We start from the raw sequence: 19,138 nt of genomic DNA on the forward strand, positions 1-19,138 counted from the left end.
CCGCAATCGAGGCTGATAGTTTCTTATATATTAGATTATCACGATTGCTGACTGGACTGCAATGTTGAAAGCACTAAAATTCTGTAAATATCAGTTTCTCGTAAAACGTATATTTTGGATTATCGATATTTTTCGTTTAACCATGTAGTCTTTGATTCATATTAACCTGTACAATCAGGAGTTTGTTGTGGCAGTTTGCTTGTAATACACAAGTAATCTGCACGTAGTTACCAGAATTATTAGAGAAAGTAGATTAGCACTAGCTTTAATTTTGTTGTTTATGCTTCTTACAAAAGCAGCCAGCTGTCGTTGTTGCCCGTTAATGCATAACCTGATGTATCCTGAAGTCTTTCCTCCATGATGAGATTAATAGAATACGAAGTGTGAATGAATGGATCCTCTCAATCTGTACTTGTATTCCAGTGGCATTCCACAATGCCAATATCAGCCACAAGATCCCACTCAATAGGAATATTGTTTCATCGATGAAATTTACATCATCCTCCTCTTGCCTTCATACTCTTGGTCAATCCAGTGTGGCTACTGCCACTTGTTTTAAATATATATCTTCTTTAAGGACACTGAGGGCTCAGATGTGCTGATGAAATGCGTCTATTTCACTCTCCTCTTCCCCCCTTTTTCACCTGCCCCTCACCCAGTTGCACAGTGCTACCACAGTCTTGTATGCTGTTTTAAGGAAAATTAACGAAAGTGAGGTATCGCCTCATAAAAAAGTTTCATAGATTTCCAGAAAACCTGCCAAAAAGGCTATAAAAATTCTTAATGGGACGGAAGTTGGTGACCAACACTTGTAACTGGCTCTTTGTGTAAAACAATTACAACTTGTGTCTTCGACTACGATGCAAGAATATGGACTGGCTGAGCAGGAAAAGTAAAGACTGTGGAATCTCTTCGACAACAGTCAAGGTTCGAACATTGAGTTCATGGAACCTAGTACCTCTCCATTACATAATAAGTGTACTTAATTTTCAAAATCATTCTGCACCTCCACGTTATTGTGTAGTAGATGGTGCACATCTTTTCGGGGCTTGCTGTCGTTATTACCTTCAGAACAAAACAGTTAATGGTCTTCAGTCAAGACGACATAATGCAATATCATGAAACAGCCAAATACTGCAGACCATAGTGACTGTTTTGAACTGCCTATTATAGTCATAATTTCAAGGAAGACCAAGTATATTGAAACTGTCTACCTAAATGTGAAGCAAAATTCTTTATCTTTTTTCAGCGAGACATGGAAAAGCAGAGGGAAATTTTAATGATAAAGGAAATTGAATGCAGCAAAATAAATGCATCGAATACACCAGGTAAGTCAACAACTCATAATAATTTCCGTATTGTGTACTGACATTTAGGATTGTAGATCTAAGGGTTGTTGTAAGTAATTGATCATTGATTAACGTAACTTTTCAAATAACTTACGGGAATACAACCGGATGGCGTAGTCGACAACCGCATAACGACCCACGTCGCCTGGCCGTGTTCCCGTCAATTATTTGGAGATTGTATATGCCGGGAGAAACTCATGTGTCACAGTTTAACATTTTATCGTTATTTGAACCACTCCCATAATTGAAATATTTACATTGTACTGTATATTTATTGATCCAGCTTTGATATACACTACAGCTTGTACAAGTACTATTGGACACGTCAGAATAACGTATCATTCAGTATAAACGCTAAAGGAAAACGCATATAATCATTCTTGCACTCTTGAGTTGTGTTGATTGATATAAATGAAGAAAATTACTATTGTTCCAAATTTAGAAATTCTTGTACAAAATAAAAACAGTGCTTCATTGCGAATACTTTTAGTTTTTTCCCTTAAATATTAGTTCTGGAGCAATATTATTTCATCTGTTGTATTATTGTGTAATATGACATCACAGTGTATTATACTTTTGATGTAGGATAATGTTCTGGAAAACATTTGATAGATATTGACAGTTCTCTGGTTCCGTAATTGTGCACAGCCCTGTTCTGCATTTTTCACCAATTTTCATGAGGTAGTTCCTAGCAAATAAAATGGTTTCAAGAAGGAGCAAACATGGAACAATTATATCGCCAAGCTCATTAAAATGTGGTTTACAGGATTCCATTTTTAAGGCCAAAAATTATCCTGAGTCGACTTTTTTACTTTATACACTGAAGAGACAAAGAAACTGGTACACTTGCCGAATATAATGGGTGCCCTTGCAAGAACACGGAATTGCCGTAACACGACGTGGCATGGACTCGACTAATGACTGAAGTAATGCTGGAGGGAACTGACACCATGAATCCTGCAGAGCTGTCCATAAATCCGTAAGAGTACGAGGGGGTGTAGAACTCTTCTGAAAGGCACGTTGCAAGGCATCCCAGAAGTGCTCAATAATGTTTATGTCTGGAGAGTTTGTTTGCCAGCGGAAGTGCTTATACTCAGAAAAGTGTTCCTGGAGTCACTCTGTAGCAATACTGGACGTGTGCGGTGTCGCTTTTGTGCAGCTGGAATTGCCTAGACCGTCGGAATGCGCAATGGACATGAATGGAAGCAGGTGTGAGACACGATGCTTACGTAACTGTCACCTGTCAGAATCGCTTCTAGACGTATCACGGGCCCCATATTGCTCCTTTACAGAGACTCGACCAGCCTCAATAGTCCCCTGCTGCCACGGCAGTGTTTGTGGATTCATGAGATTGCCTTCATACCGGCACACGTCCATCAGCTCGATACAATTTGAAACGAGACTTGTCCGACCAGGCAACATGTTTCCAGCCGTCATCAGTCCAATGTCGGTGTTGATGAGCCCCGGCGAGGCATAAAGCTTTGCGTCGTGCAGTCATCAAGGGTACGCGAGTGGGCCTTCGGCTCCGAAAGACCGTATCGGTGATGTTTCGTTGAATGGTTCGCGCGCTCACACTTGTTGATGGCCCAGCACTGAAATCAGTAGCAATTTGGGGAAGTGTTGTACTTCCGTCACGTTGAACGATTCTCTGCGGTCGTCGTTTGTTCCCTTCTTGCAGGATCTCTTTCCTTCCGCTGCGATGTTGGAGATTTGACGTCTTACCGGATTCCTGATATTCACGGAACACTCGTGAAACGGTCGTACGGGAAAATCGTCACTTCGTCGCTACCTCGGACATGCTGTGTCCCACCGCTCATGCGCCAGTTATAAAACCACGTACAAACATACTGTTGTGATCGTGCCCCACGCTGAGCGCCAAAAATGTTGTGATCAACTCGGGAAATTATTTTCTGACATCAGATACCGGTCGCCTCATGTCGGGCACCAAAACTGTAGGGAATTCGAGAACTTAAATCAAATCAAACACAAAGGGTACAAAATTGAGGGGCTCCTGTATGAATATAAAAAATTGCTTATATGTTCAAAACATGAAAGAACTGTATTTATTTTCGTGCTGTTTACGTAAAACAAAACAAAATTATAAATCACAGGGCCGATTAGACTGGGCGCGGACACGACTCAGTTATTAAGAGGAAGGAGGAGGGAATGAATCGTCTCACCACTCTTGTTATCATTCGTGGTCTACTGCTGTCGGCGGCAGGCGCTGCGTCGGTGCGTCGCGTCGCGTCGGAAATGTGCTGCACGGGTCGGCTGCCCTCGTCAGAAATCGCGGCTTTGCGGCTGCTTCCAGGTACGATCTCAGCGTTGTCTGCCCGTTGTGGGTTTCGTGGCGCAAACTGTGCTATCACGGCATCGGAAGGAGGATGTTGGCGATGGGTGAAAGAGTACTCATGTCCTCTCGCTTCCACCGTGTCTCCACGACTCCCCCTTCTCGCTTCTCATCCATCTCTCAGATCAACTCCTCTTCGAAACATTATTCCCTTCTGCTTTGTCACTGGCGGACGAAATTTCCAATGATAGATAGCTGTTTCATTGCCACGGCTCTCCTCGCAGGTTGGAAATTTTCTATCTGGCGTGAGCTGGCGTGTGCCTCGTGAATTGGCATCTTTCTCATGATTTCACATTTTTAATATGTTTCCTGCAATCTGAGGCTATCGAGAGAGCAGCTACACAACACTTCTTTATAACCGCTCTCTCTTCGTGAGCCTTGGGATCCGTCTCGAAATCTACTGGCGTCCGTCATTTACAAAGAACGTCCTCACTGCTGAGGAAAACAACTTCTTAGGAATGCTGGCCTCTTCCACACGCCTCCCTGCGCGCGATTCCCCACGCTTTCTTCTCGCTGCTCCCTGTGCCCGTCGGGCGCTGGAATTGTCGGCACATCACTGTTTTCTAAGGTAGGTAGAATGACTGCCGCAAGGCCAGAAGAACTCAGATGCTTTTGTGTGTGCATTCTTGACGTTCCGTCCTCATGGCTACAGACGTCCATCAATTTTCGGCACGCTTCTCGTTGCCAGACAGGCCCTTCGCACCGTGTCCCTCTTTGAGCGAGGCGAGGACGTCGGCCCAGCTTCCCGCTGTGTCCTTGCGGAATTACTGAACCCGGGACTCCCTGGGGAGTCCTTCCTCCTCCACGACCGCTTGCGGCGACTTGGCGAAAGTGGCTGCGGTATTACATCACTTAAATCTTGATAACCTGTCATTGTAGCAGTAGTAACCGATCTAACAACTGCGCCAGATTCTTATTGTCTTACACACATCAAAAAAAGTTTTGCATCTCCCCGGTTCCCATAACTCCTGAAGATAGACGTTGACTATGGATATTGTATCACAGACACAGTCCGTTTGACTGTTCCGATATGTCACTAAACAAACCCGCCCAAAGACGTAAACAACCATGCATGAGCAGCGCCTATTAGACAGAGTAGGTCCGACAGCCGATCAGTTCCAGTCATTTCACCAGGACGGAGGTACACGGCTCGTGCTGTCTGTTATTCAACCGTGCCTAGACGGTCAACACCGCAGTTTGATCGTGTCCGCATTGTTTCTTGGTGCTAGGAACGGCTCTCAACAAGAGAAGTGTCCAGGTGTCTTGGAGTGATGTTGTTCGGACATGGAGGTGATACAGAGACTTGCCTCGCTCAGGCCGCCCAAGGGCTACTACTGCAGTGGTTGACAGCTACCTACGGATTATGGCTCGGAGGAACCCTGATGGCAACGCCACCATGTTGAATAATGCTTTTCGTGCAGCCACAGGACGTCGTTGTTACGACTCAAACTGTGCGCAGTAGGCTGCATGATGCGCAACTTCACTTCCGACGTCCCATGCGGCACGGTACAGACGGCCCCAACAACATTCCAAATGGACCGCTCAGGACTGGCACTGGCATCACATTCCCTTCACCAATCAGTGTTGCATATGCCTTCAACCAGACAATCGTCAGTGATGTGTTTGGAGGCAACCCGGTCAGGCTGAAATCCTTAGACACACTGCCCAGCGAATGCAGCAATGTGGAGGTTCCTTGCTGGGGTAGCAGTATGTGGGGCTGACGTACGCCGCTGGTGGTCATGGAAGGCGCCGTAAGGGCTGTACGATACGTCTGTATGATCCTCCGACCGATAGTGTAACCATATCGGCAGCATATTGGTGAGGCATTTGTCTTCATGGACGGCAATTCGCACCCCCATCGTGCACATCTTGTGAATGACTTACTTCAGGGCAGCGACATCGCTCGACTAGAGTGACCAGCATGTTCTCCACACATGAACCCTATCGCACATGCCTGGGATAGACTGAAAAGGGCTGTTTATAGACAACGTGACCCGCCAACCACTCTGAGGGATGTACGCCGAATCGCCGTTGAGGAGTGGGACAATCTGGACCAAGAGTGCGTTGATGAACTTGTGTATGCCACGATGAATACAGGCATGCATCAATGCAAGAGGACGTGCTGCTGGGTATTAGAGGTACTGGTGTGTAGAGCAATCTAAACAACCACTTCTGAAAGTCTCGCTGTATGGTGGTACAACACGCAATGTGTGGTTTTCACGAGTAATAAGAAGGGCGGAACCTAAAATGATCGCGTCTGAAGTTAATCTGCCCAGTCAAGTAGTCAAGGCTATTTTCGGGTACAAAAAGAGTGCAGAAAAGCTCGCAATGACGATACAGCATACTCACTTCAATAGAAATCGTCTCAAAAATAACTCATTCCAAATTATATCAAGACTGATTGTTTTAGAAAGCTGCTCAAAGATATGAACTGGAAAGATGTTTATAGTGCTCATGAAATGAATGAAACATATAACACATTCGTGAACAATGTCAGTACCATGTTTGAAAACTGTTTTCCTCTAAAAGTTACTCAAATTAAACAGAATTCTATAATAAAACCATGGATTACACAATAAATTAAGATTTCCTGTAAGAGAAAAAGGAAAGTGTATCTGTCGACCAAGAATAGCTCCAATGCTGATGATTTAGCTAAATACAAGGAATACTGTAAAATATTAAAAAAAGTAATTCAGACATCTAAACAAACGCACTACGAGAAGAAGATAGCAATGTCAGGGAACAAAATAAAAACAATATGGGACATAGTGAAAGAGGAGACTGGTAGAACCAAAAAAGAACAGGAGCAACTTGCACTAAGGGTAGATGACACATTTGTAACCGATGGGCATAGTGCGGCAAATCTATTTAACAAGTACTTTATATCCGTTACTGATAGAATGGGACTGTCAGGATCAGTAAATAAGGCCTTTGAATATCTATAACTAGCCTTCACAAATTGCTTCAGGTACATGAATATGTCACTCACTTCACCAAAAGAAATAACTTCCATAATAAAATCTTTAAAAACAAAGCATTCTAGAGGTTATCATGAAATGTCAACAAAATTAGTTAAGGCATGTTCTTGTGAGTTTAGGAAAATTCTAAGTTACTTGTGTAGCCAGTCAATTACATCTGGGACCTTCCCTGACTGGCTAAAATATGCACATGTTAAGCCTCTATTCAAGAAAGGGGATAAAGAGATACCATCAAACTACTTTTTCCAGCATTCTCAAAAATTTTAGAAAAAGTAATGTACAGGCAGCTGCTCAAGCATCTGACCACAAATAACATATTATCAAGAACACAGTTTGGATTTCTGAGGGTTTCTGGTATCGAGAAGGCTATTTGCACCTACAGTGAAATTGTACTTAATTCATTAAGTAACAAATTACAAGGAGCAGGTATTTTCTGTGATTTGTCAAAGGCATTTGATTGTGTGAACCACAACATCCTTTTAAGTAAATTAGAATTCTGTGGTGTCACGGGCAGTGCTGCAAAATGGTTCAAGTCATACCTTGCTAGCAGGAAACAAAGGGTATCAGTGCAAGGGACTAGTGAATTAAGTCATCAGTCATCATCAGAATGGGAAGAAATTACATGTGGTGTCCCACAAGGATCTATCTTAGGGCCATTGCTTTTTCTTGTGTACATTAATTATCTCTCATCAGTTACACTGCCAGAAGCAGATTTCTTTTTGTTTGCAGATGACACAAGTACTGAAATAAATAGTATGTCAAGTGTAGTTCTAGAAAGATCTGCTAATGATATTTTCATGGATATTAATAAATGGTTTAAAGCCAATCACTGACATTAAACTTCGAAAAGACTCACTAGATGCAGTTCAGAACCTGTAAGAGGTTTCCACCCAGCACATGCATAAAGTACGAAGAAGACCAGATATAAAATGTTGACAGTCTTAAATTCCTGGGATTACAACTTGATAATAAATTCAGATGGGAGGAACACACCACAGAACTGCTGAAACGCCTTAACAAATCTGTATTTGCAAATTGAGTGTTAGCAGACATAGGCGACATAAAAATGAAAAAACTTGCATATTTTGCCTACTTTCATTCCATAATGTCATATGGTATAATATTTTGGTGTAACTCTTCAAGTCAAACAAAAGTTTTCAGAGTCCAAAAGCGTTTAATACGTATATTTTTGGAGTAAATTCACAGACGTCCTGTAGAAACCTCTTCAAAGAACTGGGTATACTAACTACTGCCTCTCAGTATATTTACTCCTTAATGAAATTTGTCCTAAATAATATATCTCTTTTTCCAACAAACAGCTCAGTTCATACATACAATACCAGGAACAAAAATCATCTGCACAAGGACTTTAAAGCACTTACTTTAGTTCAAAAAGGGGTCCACTACTCAGGAACATTCATATTCAATAATTTGCCACTAAACATAAAAAATTTAGCTACAAATAAAGATCAGTTTAAAAGGAGCCTGAAAGACTTACTAGTGGCCGACTCCTTCTACTCCATTGACGAATTTTTTAATAGAAACAAATGATGTATTGTATATACTCATACTATTAGTATTGTTATTTCAGCTTAAAAAAAGAGAGAGAGAAACTGACATGTTCCTCAGCACGGATCTATGGAACGAAAAACTTATCTAATCTAATCTGATATCAAAACAAACACAACAACTGCAAAGAAAACATTGGAAAACGCACGAAAACCCTAGGTGAAAAACGAAGTGAAAGAACTTTATATTAAGAAACAAACGTTCAACACACAGCTTTATAATGCAGAATTACGCTTGGGAACGTTGCTTCAAAGACTGGAATATGATTCTATAACCGAAAAAGTCAGAAAGTACACTGATTTCATCGTACAAAAACAAAAGCTACACAGAAGAAAATAGTCAATCTTATAAAGCAACAGTTACCTCCCAAACTGAACCTTGCCTTAGATCACAACCAAAGATACACAAAAATGGGAGCCCCATCAGGCATATAGTGAACTGTAGGAACAGCTCTACATTCAAACTCAATAAAATGCTCTTCAGAATTCTCAAAGATGCATACACATTCTACACACCTTTTCTCAACTATACTCAATAATGGAAAAGCAATAACAGCCAAAAAAAAAGACAGAAAGAAAATAACTTCTTCCATACAGTCCCCTTTCTAGGTAACATTTCATATCAAATTGCCAATTTCTTCAAACAAAAAGGCATAAGCACATCCTTTACCACAGACAACAAGATTGGACAGGAGCTACCTCACAACTTCAGCACACGAAATCCCCTTCATCACACAGGTGTGTACAAAATTGAATGTTTGGACTGTGACTGCATCTACATAGGCCAGACAGGCAGATCGTTTGAGGTTATATTCAAAGAACACATGGCAGCGTTAAAAAAACAAAAAATACCACACAACAGCAATAGCTACCAACCTGCATGAAACAAAACACCATGTTAACACAAGTATCAGCATCCTACACATCCAACAAAAGGGCAGAAAACTAGACATCCTTGAAACACTCCAAATAAAATATACAAACACCAAACAAAACAACTTGAATCTATATCAAATGACAAAAATGACAATATTTACAGTAGTATCATCTTCGTTTTCAGCAACTGCCTACAGCATTAAAATTGCACACACACACACACACACACACACACACACCTTAATATTTACCATAAATATTTAGTTATGTTACTATGACAGCTGCCAAGAGTACAAGGGATTGACCTCATCTATCTACATCTACATCTACGTGATTACTCTGCTATTCACAAGAAAGTGCCTGGCAGAGGGTTCAATGAACCACCTTCAAGCTGTCTCTCTTACCGTTCCACTCTCGAACAGCACGAGGGAAAAACGAGCCCTTAAATTTTTCTGTGCGAGCCCTGGTTTCTCTTATTTTATCATGATAATCATTACTCCCTATGTAGGTGGGTGGCAACAAAATGTTTTCGCAATCGGAGGAGAAAACTGGTGATTGAAATTTTATGAGAAGATCCCGTCACAACGAAAAACGCCTGTGTTTTAATGATTGCCACTCCAATTCACGTATCATGTCTGTGACACTATCTCCCCTATTTCGCGATAATACAAAACGAGCTGCCCTTCTTTGTACTTTTTCGATGTCATCCGTCAGTCCCACTTGATGCGGATCCCACACCGCACAGCAACAGTCCAGAATAGTCGACTGTTTACTCACTGGAGCAACATCCAAACTAGACGTTTACTTGGGAATGGCGTCATAGCCGAAACAAGGTTGAAGAAAAAAGAAACATTACTAATTAAATTTTTGCAGCTTATCTGGAATAACTCATTATAATAAATTTGAATTTACAGGCATTAGGAACTACATCGTCCCTAATAAGCTGTTTACTGATATTTGTTGCGCCTTCGTATTTGTTTACACCTGAAACGATTGCTATACGGAGCATTGTTTTCTGGTGGTCACTTGTGATAACTATTTTGTATAGTCAGACGACTGTACCGAAAAGTGTTTAGAGATACTGCAAGACATTTACGTTATGTATGCTGCCTGCATATCTGGCGCAAAGCGATTCAAGTCATTCGGATACGTGTGAGACAGCATAGCACATTTCCTGATGCGTTACGGTGGGACACGGCCCATATCCAGTTTACCTGTACACGTTTAACAGGAAAAACTATGGGATCTGTCTGTGTACATACAGGAACACTCGATCATTATCTTTAACTATGACGCTCTATATTGGAATTAGGGAACCAGTAGAGACTAACTAACCACTTTTCGAACTTGGCGATTGGTGGCAATAGTAGACAAAGTTGCTAACACCATTTACCAGCAAGAAAAGGTCAGATTTTCCAGTGTTCAGCAATTACATAATCTCTCCCACCCTGCACAGCATAAACTTAGGAGTGACAACGTGAATAACGAAATGCTAGCGAGTACATCTAGTATTGGGAACATGCGAATGCAAATGTGCAGTGAAGATCACAGCGACACTTAAGGCAGAACCAGTAGTAGCACATCACACCACATCAATGTAGCTCTAACTGGGCGACGAAGGCGAGGAGAAGCGTATCGAAGCGAAGTGTAAGCCAGTTCCTTAATCAGTCCCTATGGTTTTTCTGGTGCTGTTCTTTGTTTCTTTTTTATTAATTAAAAGAACTAAAATGTGATTACTATGGCAGAGATAGCTCTGCTCTGATGCGCATCTCCTCATCTCCATCGCTGTGGTAGAACTATGCAGCCGTGGGGCTGACATGGTACTCCTGGTTCTGCCTCAAGTGGCGCTGTGATCTTCGCTGCAGGTACGCATCCCATATACACTGAGCATGTCCGACCTCCCTTTTCCCAACTTAATGCAGCAACTCGAGGTGGCATAGACTCAACAAGTCATCAGAAGTACCCTGCAGAACTATTGAGCCATGCTGCCTGTATAGGTGTCCATAACTGCGAAAGTGTTCCCAGTGGAAGATTTCGTGCACGAATTGACCTGTCGATCATGTCTCGTAAATTTTCGGTGAGATTCATGTTTGGAGACGTGTGTGGCTAAATCATGGGTTCGATTTGTCCAGAATGTGCTTCAGATCAGTCACGAACAGTTGCGGCCTGGTGACATGGCCCACAGCTGTTTGGGAACAGAGATGGTCTCCAGATAGCCGAACATAACCATTTCCGAGTCAATGATTGGTTCAATTGGAACACAGGATCCAGTCCGTTTCATGTAAACACAGTCCACACCATTATTGATCCACCACCATCCTGCACAGTGCCTTATTGACAACTTAGATCCAGGCGTTGTGGTCTCTGCACCACAATCGATCCCTACAGTCAGTTCTTACGAACTGAAATCGGGGCTCATGTATCCAGACCACGGTCTTCTCGTCTAATCGATTGGTCAGGAGCCCAAGAGAGGCGATGCCGTGTTGCTAGCAAAGACACTCGCGTTGGTCGGTTGCTGCCATGGCACATTAAAGCCACACTTCGCCGCACTGCCTTGACGGATACGTCGTTGTAAGTTCCACATTCATTTGTGCGCTTATTTCACGCATTGTGCTTAGCTGTTAGCAATGACAACTTTACGCAAACGCCACTGCTCTCGATCGTTAAGTGAAGGCGGTCAGCCCCACCGTTGTCAGTCGTGGGAGGTAATCCTTGAATTTTGGTATTCTCACCACACGCTCTACATTGCGGATCTCGTAATATTGAACTCCCTAACGATTTCTACAATGGAATGTCCCATGAGTCTAGCTCCAACTACCGTCCTGCGGTTAAAGTCTCTTAATCCCTATAATCGCCATAATAAGTTCGAATCCATTTCATATGATCATCTGAGTAAAAATGACAGCTTCGGCAGTGCACCGCCCTTTCATAAATTGTGTACGCGATACTACCACCATCTGTATGTGCGCATGTCGCTATCCCCCGACTTCGGTCACGCCAGTGTATACAAGGATAGCATTCATTTTACCTGTCTCCGTGCATGTAGCCTTTTTCTTTACAATCTAGGTTCATATGGCTCATATTACTGAATATCCTCTGTCCAGTATTCATTCTTGTTACTAAACTTTCATTTCCCTCCTTTAGCCAATACAAATGCATATACAGTAGTCAACTAACTATATTGGTACCAGTCCTTATACAAAATGTGTTCATGAATATATATTGTATTGTATGGAACTTGGGACCTAGAAACGATGGAGAGGCTTCGTTCCCGCCATAGCCCCCAGTGGTACACAACCCCACAACAGGCTACAGCAATCCACTCACCTCACCGCCGCCCCACACCGAACCCAGGTTTATTGTGTAGTTCGGCCCCGAGTGGAGCTCCCTGGGAACGTCTCACACAGACGAGTGTAACCCCAACGTTTGCGTGGTAGAATAATTGTGGTGTACGTGTACATGGAGAAAGTGTTTGTGCGGTAATTGACAACATAGTGTAACTAAGACAGAATAAGGGGAACCAACCAACATTCACCGAGGCAGATGGAAAACCACCTTAAAAACCATCCACACACTGGACCTCGACATTAATCAGCCAGGCGGATTCGTGCCAGGAACCGGCATGCCTTCCCGTTGGGAAAGCAATGTGTTAGACCGCACGGCTAACTGGGTGGGCATGAATGCTGTTTGTGTTTCCTTTTTTCTTAACTATTACTTACATCTATATCTACATCTATATTTCGCAAGTCACGATGTATTGTATGGTGGAGGGTATTTTGTATACATCTATCACTTACCCCCTTTCCTATTCTATTCACAAGTATCTCACGGGGAGAACAGTTGCCAGTAAGCCTTCATATGGGTTCAAATCTATCTAATTTTATCTCCCTGGTCTTTACACGAGATAAACATAGGAGGAAGCAATTTATTTGTTGACCCTTCCAGGAACATGCACTCTTGCCACTTTAACAGTAAATCACACCATAATGTTGTGTCACCTTACCTTCCTGTTCCACTCACGTATAGTTTGAGGGAAGATTAATTGCCGGTAAACCCCCGTGTGGGCTCAAATCTACCTAATTTTATCTTCTTTGTCTTTTCACGAGATATACATATGAGGAAGCAGTACATTTGTGGGCTCTTATAGGAACGTACACTCTTTGCTCTTTAGCATTAAATCATACTGTGATGCAGTATGCCTCCCTAGCAGCATCTGCTGCGGGAGTTGGTTGATCGTCTCCGTAACGCATTTGTGCTTACTAAACGAACCTGTAGTGAAACGTGCTGCTAGTCTTTGGAGTTTCTCTTTGTCCTCTGTCAATCCTATCTCATACAGATCCCCTAATGACGAGCAGTGTTCAGTTATTGGCCAAACCAGGTTTTGTAAGCTATCTCCTTTGTTGATGAACCACATGTCCCGAGGATTGTTGCAATGAATGTCATGGCCGACTACACCAACATCGATTAAAAGTTAACTGTGGTTAAATCTGCATTTAACATTGGTCGATTCAAAATTCGACTTCACCAACTTAATTTAAAGTTAAACGAAGAAGTTACTGTGGTTAAATTTGACTGTGGTTGGAGGCTCATTTACCTCGAATTGATCACGCTGAAAATGAGGAAACACGTGCCATATTAAGATGGCGGCGGGTTTTGATGTTTCAGATGGCACAGAAGATGAAAAAATGTTATATCTTGACCATGTAAATCGTCATCACAACTTTATTCACGTACTTCGAGAAAGGAGAAATCCTTTCGAAGATTGCAGGGACAGGAAATTTAAAGACAAATTTCTCCTTTAAAAAGAAACAGTGTGGTGGTTACAACAAATCAATGAGACTTCGGAATTTCCTGCTTACCGGAACAACTCGGTCTCGCTCACTAACAGACTTCTAATGACATTATGGGTGCATTTGGGTTGCATATCTGGTACATTTAATATAGCTTCCGCCACAGTGATAATGTTCACTCGACAGCAAAAAAAGTGGGCCACTGCTGAATACAGACAACATAATGTAGCTGAGTTGCAGATCCTCCAAAGGCCATAACCCTCTGGGGTACAAATGTTCAAATGTGTGTGACATCTTATGGGACTTAACTGCTAAGGTCATCAGTCCCTAAGCTTACACACTACTTAACCTAAATTATCCTAAGGACAAACACACGCACCCATGCCCGAGGGAGGACTCGAACCTCCGCCGGGACCAGCCACACAGTCCATGACTACAGCGCCTGAGACCGCTCGGCTAATCCCGCCTCTGGGGTACAATCAATTGACTATACACAGTGGTTACGACAAGAGACCACTACAGAACATTGCTCAATATGACTGTCATCCAAATGTAAACTAATACTGCGAGGCAACAAATAATAGAAAACAGCTTTTAGAGGTGAGACAGCTGCTAATGCTTGTAAATTAAACTTATTTACAAGAAGTGACACTTCAGAAGTCTTACCACACCCATTAAATGACATGACGAGATTTTGTTCTTGTTCTGAGTTTGAACCCACTTTTAACCAAACAAAGCTTGCATGGATGATAGAGACTCAACTAGGAATAATCAGACTAAAATATCGAAGTTTTCACCAGTATCACTTTAAAAGGTGGAATGTCCATATCTGGAAATAAATTACGATATTTTTAGCGCTGCCCTAGGAACCTCATGAAGCTCATATTGCCGCTGAGAACTAACAACGAAAGGTATGCAATAATGTGCAACGCACAAGTGTGAAACGCCATGAAGTAAAGTTGTGGTGCTGGACAGGGAGTAAAACCCAGTACCTGTTTGAATTGTTAACTAAGCACAATCAGACTTTAGGTATTAAGTACGTACATCAATAGCGTGATGATGGAACATGAAACGACGATATAAGTGATTTTTGCCTAGCAGAGATTCGAAACCAGCACCTTTCACTATTGTCTTATAGCTACGAATAGACATGAAATATTTATTGTTTCTTCATCAGTAGCAAGATTTGCACTTGTTCGGCTAGAGGTAATTCAACGAATAGTTCTGTGCAGCCAGGGGCTCCAACCCAGCGCATGTCATCGTTGTTGACCCCACATGAAGAGATGTCAACTAACACGGTCACTTTCACTACTAGTTAGGATCGCGCGGTTCGTGGATACCTGTAGGAGTTTGGCATCGTGAGTAAAAAACGAAATGATGGGAGAGTATCATCTCGAAGGTTTCAAATCCAGAAAAAAAATTGGAAACAGAGCTCGAATCCTAGTCCAGTGCAAATATTTTCAAATCTCAAGAACACTTAAAATAACAAATGAAAGTCCTATGACCTTATATGAGTATTCTTTGTATCTGACAGCTAAAACTAATCCAACTCTGTTGCAGTCAGTAGCGAATGTACATGTTTAATGTTGATTTGCAATCACAGTACAATCCTGGGTTCTTTACTTCTTGTACTGAGGGAGACGAGGGTATATTTGTGACTGTTAAAAGCTGGTACCCCAGCGGAAATCGAACCCACACCGTTGTCATTACAATCTAGACTCAGTCCAACCAACCACCGAATGTTACATGTCTTAGCATCATGTTTTATCATAATGGGGGGTAAGCAGCACATTGTACAAGAAGTGTTGACTTGCATCTCAGTTATTGTTGTGAATAACCTATTCGTTTTACAGTAGTCTACGGTACGCAGTGCGAACGCAAAGCGGTGATATCAAACCCATCCTTGTCCTTTCTGTTTTAAGCCACATCGCGTCTGTCTGCTAAGAGCATCAGTCTGACAGAAGGTCAGAGACAGTTTCGTAATTTTTCTAACCAGCCAGAAATAGAAAAAGCTTGATGAAACATGTTTATGAAAGGTCTCGTGGCTGCCGACCTTGTTAAGACCAATTTCAGCGCCATCACCCGTCGGCCATTTGATGCAGACTTGCTTCCACCCAAGTGATCGCGACGTATCAGCCACAGAGTCTATGATCTCCAGAGCACTTTTCTGCACTCGAATTAACAAGTACGACGTTATGAAACATTTTGTATGATATAATACTGTGTTTCTGCATGCTCCGTAGCGATTTTGTATGGCATATAACCATAAACGTATTTAACAATGGTCTTACTTTGTTCAAATTTGTAGTATAGCTAGTGCCTTGACAACTTGAATATTTCTTATTTTTTACTTGTTGAGGAGCGTCAACTATGCGTCAGGAAACGGACTCTAAAACGGAGTAAAGTTTAACATTTGTCCTATTGTATTCTTTTGTGTTTAATAAAATGGTGAATGCAATGGAGGCAATTCGAAACCACGTTTGCCCTGTATGGAGTGAGTGCTTTCGAGAAAGCCAAGTTGTATCGTTTCAGGTATGATCAGTTTGGGATAAATTAATCACAACATTCAGGAAGACAAACAGGTACTGATGAGTGACGTTTCTGTAATTTACTAGTCTAATGGTTAAAGCGCTCAGTCCGGAACCGCGCGACTGCTGCGGTCGCAGGTTCGAATCCTGCCTCGGGCATGGATGTGTGTGATGTCCTTAGGTTAGTTAGGTTTAAGTAGTTCTAAATTCTAGGGGACTGATGACCACAGCAGTTAAGTTCCATAGTGCTCAGAGCCATTTGAACCATTTTTGTAATTTACTACTATGGCCAATGACAGTGTATCTGATAATTGGCAAGTGTGGAACTTGCCTTCAGTAGTCATACTGAAGTTAAAAGAAAGGAAGGAGGATTACGTACAACATCTCGTCGAAAACGGGATTAGACGCGAACTGGAAAGGATAGGGAAGGAAATCCTCTGTGATGTTTCAAAGGTTTGATCCTTGTATTTGCTGCAACAGATTGAAGGAGGTCACCGTAAACCAAATCAGTAAAGCCTGATTGCGATTTGAAGTACCATACGGTAACTTCATAAGGAGAAAACAGTGGGTGAGTCATAACAAACATTATCTCAAACAATGGCCTGTATAGGTCCACAAAGTTTATTGTTGTTGATATACATCTGGTGGCGCAAAGTAGGTAGGTGTTTTGTGTTACAAACTGTTTCACAGGGACATTCCTTTGCAGTCGACATTTTTTGCAACAAATGAGATGCCTTGCAGTTGCAGTGTAACATAAGCGACATGGAAGACAGAACCAAGGAGTTTGGTTGACAAACATGCATACTGCGCATCTTCTAATCTGACACCCGCATGTGTTTTTCCTTCCGCGCCCCTTATCGATCAACCATCAATAAAGTTACTTTCTGCTTTCTTTTGTTTTGACGACTGCGATAAACGTGGCTTAACTCAGAATCGGGATGTCGCTACAGGTATGGTTTCGAAAAACTATCTGCGCGCCATCAGACGGTAACGAGGTGGAATATATTGTTGACATTTTCTCTGATGTTTGTGTCTATTTTGTAAAGTATCCTAATGGGAAACGCTTTTAATGTGCACTACAGTAATACAACTGATGCCTCGTCATCAAAGACTATCTTCATTAAGCGTGAAGTCTTTCGTCATACTCAAGACCTTTATCGGACTACAACGTAAATACGACAATTTGTTTCCGAGAGTAGTTACTGAATGAAGCACATTTAGCAGATTATTCGGTGATACTATTTGATTAACAAATTTGTGTATTTTCAGTAGCAGTCCCGCAATATTTTATGTTTGTTACCTTTAGATCTACTGGTTACTGAACGTAGCGAGACGTCTGACGATGACAGAATTTCTAAAGATGTCGTTTTGTGTTCGATAGAGCTGTGAGTAGCTCTGTCTGTCACAAATGAGGTAAAATGTTTCTCTCACCCCAGTTTGGAGCTGAGAGCTACTGCTTTCATCTTTACACCGAGCGAGGTGGCGCAGTGGTTAGCACACTGGACTCGCATTCGGGAGGACGATGGTTCAATCCCGTCTCCGGCCATCCTGATTTAGGCTTTCCGTGATTTCCCTAAATCGTTTCAGGCAAATGCCGGGATGGTTCCTTTGAAAGGGCACGGCCGATTTCCTCCCTAACCCGAGCTTGCGCTCCGTCTCTAATGACCTCGTTGTCGACGGGACGTTAAACACTAACAACCACCACCACCATCTTTAAAGTGCGTCGACCTTTTCATGGAGCAGGCGATCAGCTGCAGCGTTCATCGCCTCCTCATTGTCATTGTGATAGCACATACAGATAATTCGCAATGTAAACAACGAGATTAATCGTAGTAGCTGCATGAAAGTAATCTCCCCTGTCTGTAAACTTATACTTGATCAGTCTGTGACACACCAAAGTGGAATTCATTTAGAATCCTTGATTGGTATACCACGAGTATATCAAGTGGATTTTGAAAGATAATTCTCTGTCATTCTAGGAAGTAACAAAACTATCACAGCGTCATCAGACAAGTTACACTGTTGTCATGACCCTATCATAGTCGTAGCAGGAAGATTATGTTTTTTCCTCGAGTGGGCTAACAATTTAGGAGTGCGCCTTCTGCATTAACGATGCAGCGGCTTAATTATTTTTCCTACGACGTCATGAGTACTATTCAAGTATTTATGGCGAGGGAGAAGAATGGAAAGTTGCACAGACCACAGCAAAGCATACGAAAGAAAATAAACGTAATCCACTCAGTTACAGATACATTTCATTGACAATGACATGTGAATAAATACTTTGATGCAACGTTATTAAATACCCGGAAATACACTCCTGGAAATTGAAATAAGAACACCGTGAATTCATTGTCCCAGGAAGGGGAAACTTTATTGACACATTCCTGGGGTCAGATACATCACATGGTCACACTGACAGAACCACAGGCACATAGACACAGGCAACAGAGCATGCACAATGTCGGCACTAGTACAGTGTATAACCACCTTTCGCAGCAATGCAGGCTGCTATTCTCCCATGGAGACACCAGAGGTGTACGGCCAGTGTAGGAGATGGCCCCACACCATGATGCCGGGTGTTGGCCCTGTGTGCCTCGGTCGTATGCAGTCCTGATTGTGGCGCTCACCTGCACGGTGCCAAACACGCATACGACCATCATTGGCACCAAGGCAGAAGCGACTCTCATCGCTGAAGA

The 19,138-nt window shown here is 42.3% G+C and overlaps 1 protein-coding gene across 4 annotated transcripts in view; it reads left to right on the forward strand.

Moving 5' to 3' along the window:
- The window catches only part of LOC126277867 (parathyroid hormone/parathyroid hormone-related peptide receptor-like), a 506,877-nt gene that overhangs the window by 238,108 nt on the left and 249,631 nt on the right, over positions 1 to 19,138 (forward strand). For all 4 annotated transcript variants that reach the window (XM_049977414.1, XM_049977424.1, XM_049977398.1 and 1 more), the window contains one exon: positions 1,250 to 1,328. In XM_049977414.1, the coding sequence (XP_049833371.1) occupies positions 1,256 to 1,328 (73 nt within the window). In that variant the 5' untranslated portion in view covers positions 1,250 to 1,255. The remainder of the gene's footprint in view (positions 1 to 1,249; positions 1,329 to 19,138) is intronic.

The sequence above is a fragment of the Schistocerca gregaria genome, chromosome 1 (genome assembly GCF_023897955.1).
Source record: "Schistocerca gregaria isolate iqSchGreg1 chromosome 1, iqSchGreg1.2, whole genome shotgun sequence".
In the NCBI taxonomy this organism is placed as follows: Eukaryota; Metazoa; Arthropoda; class Insecta; order Orthoptera; family Acrididae; genus Schistocerca; species Schistocerca gregaria.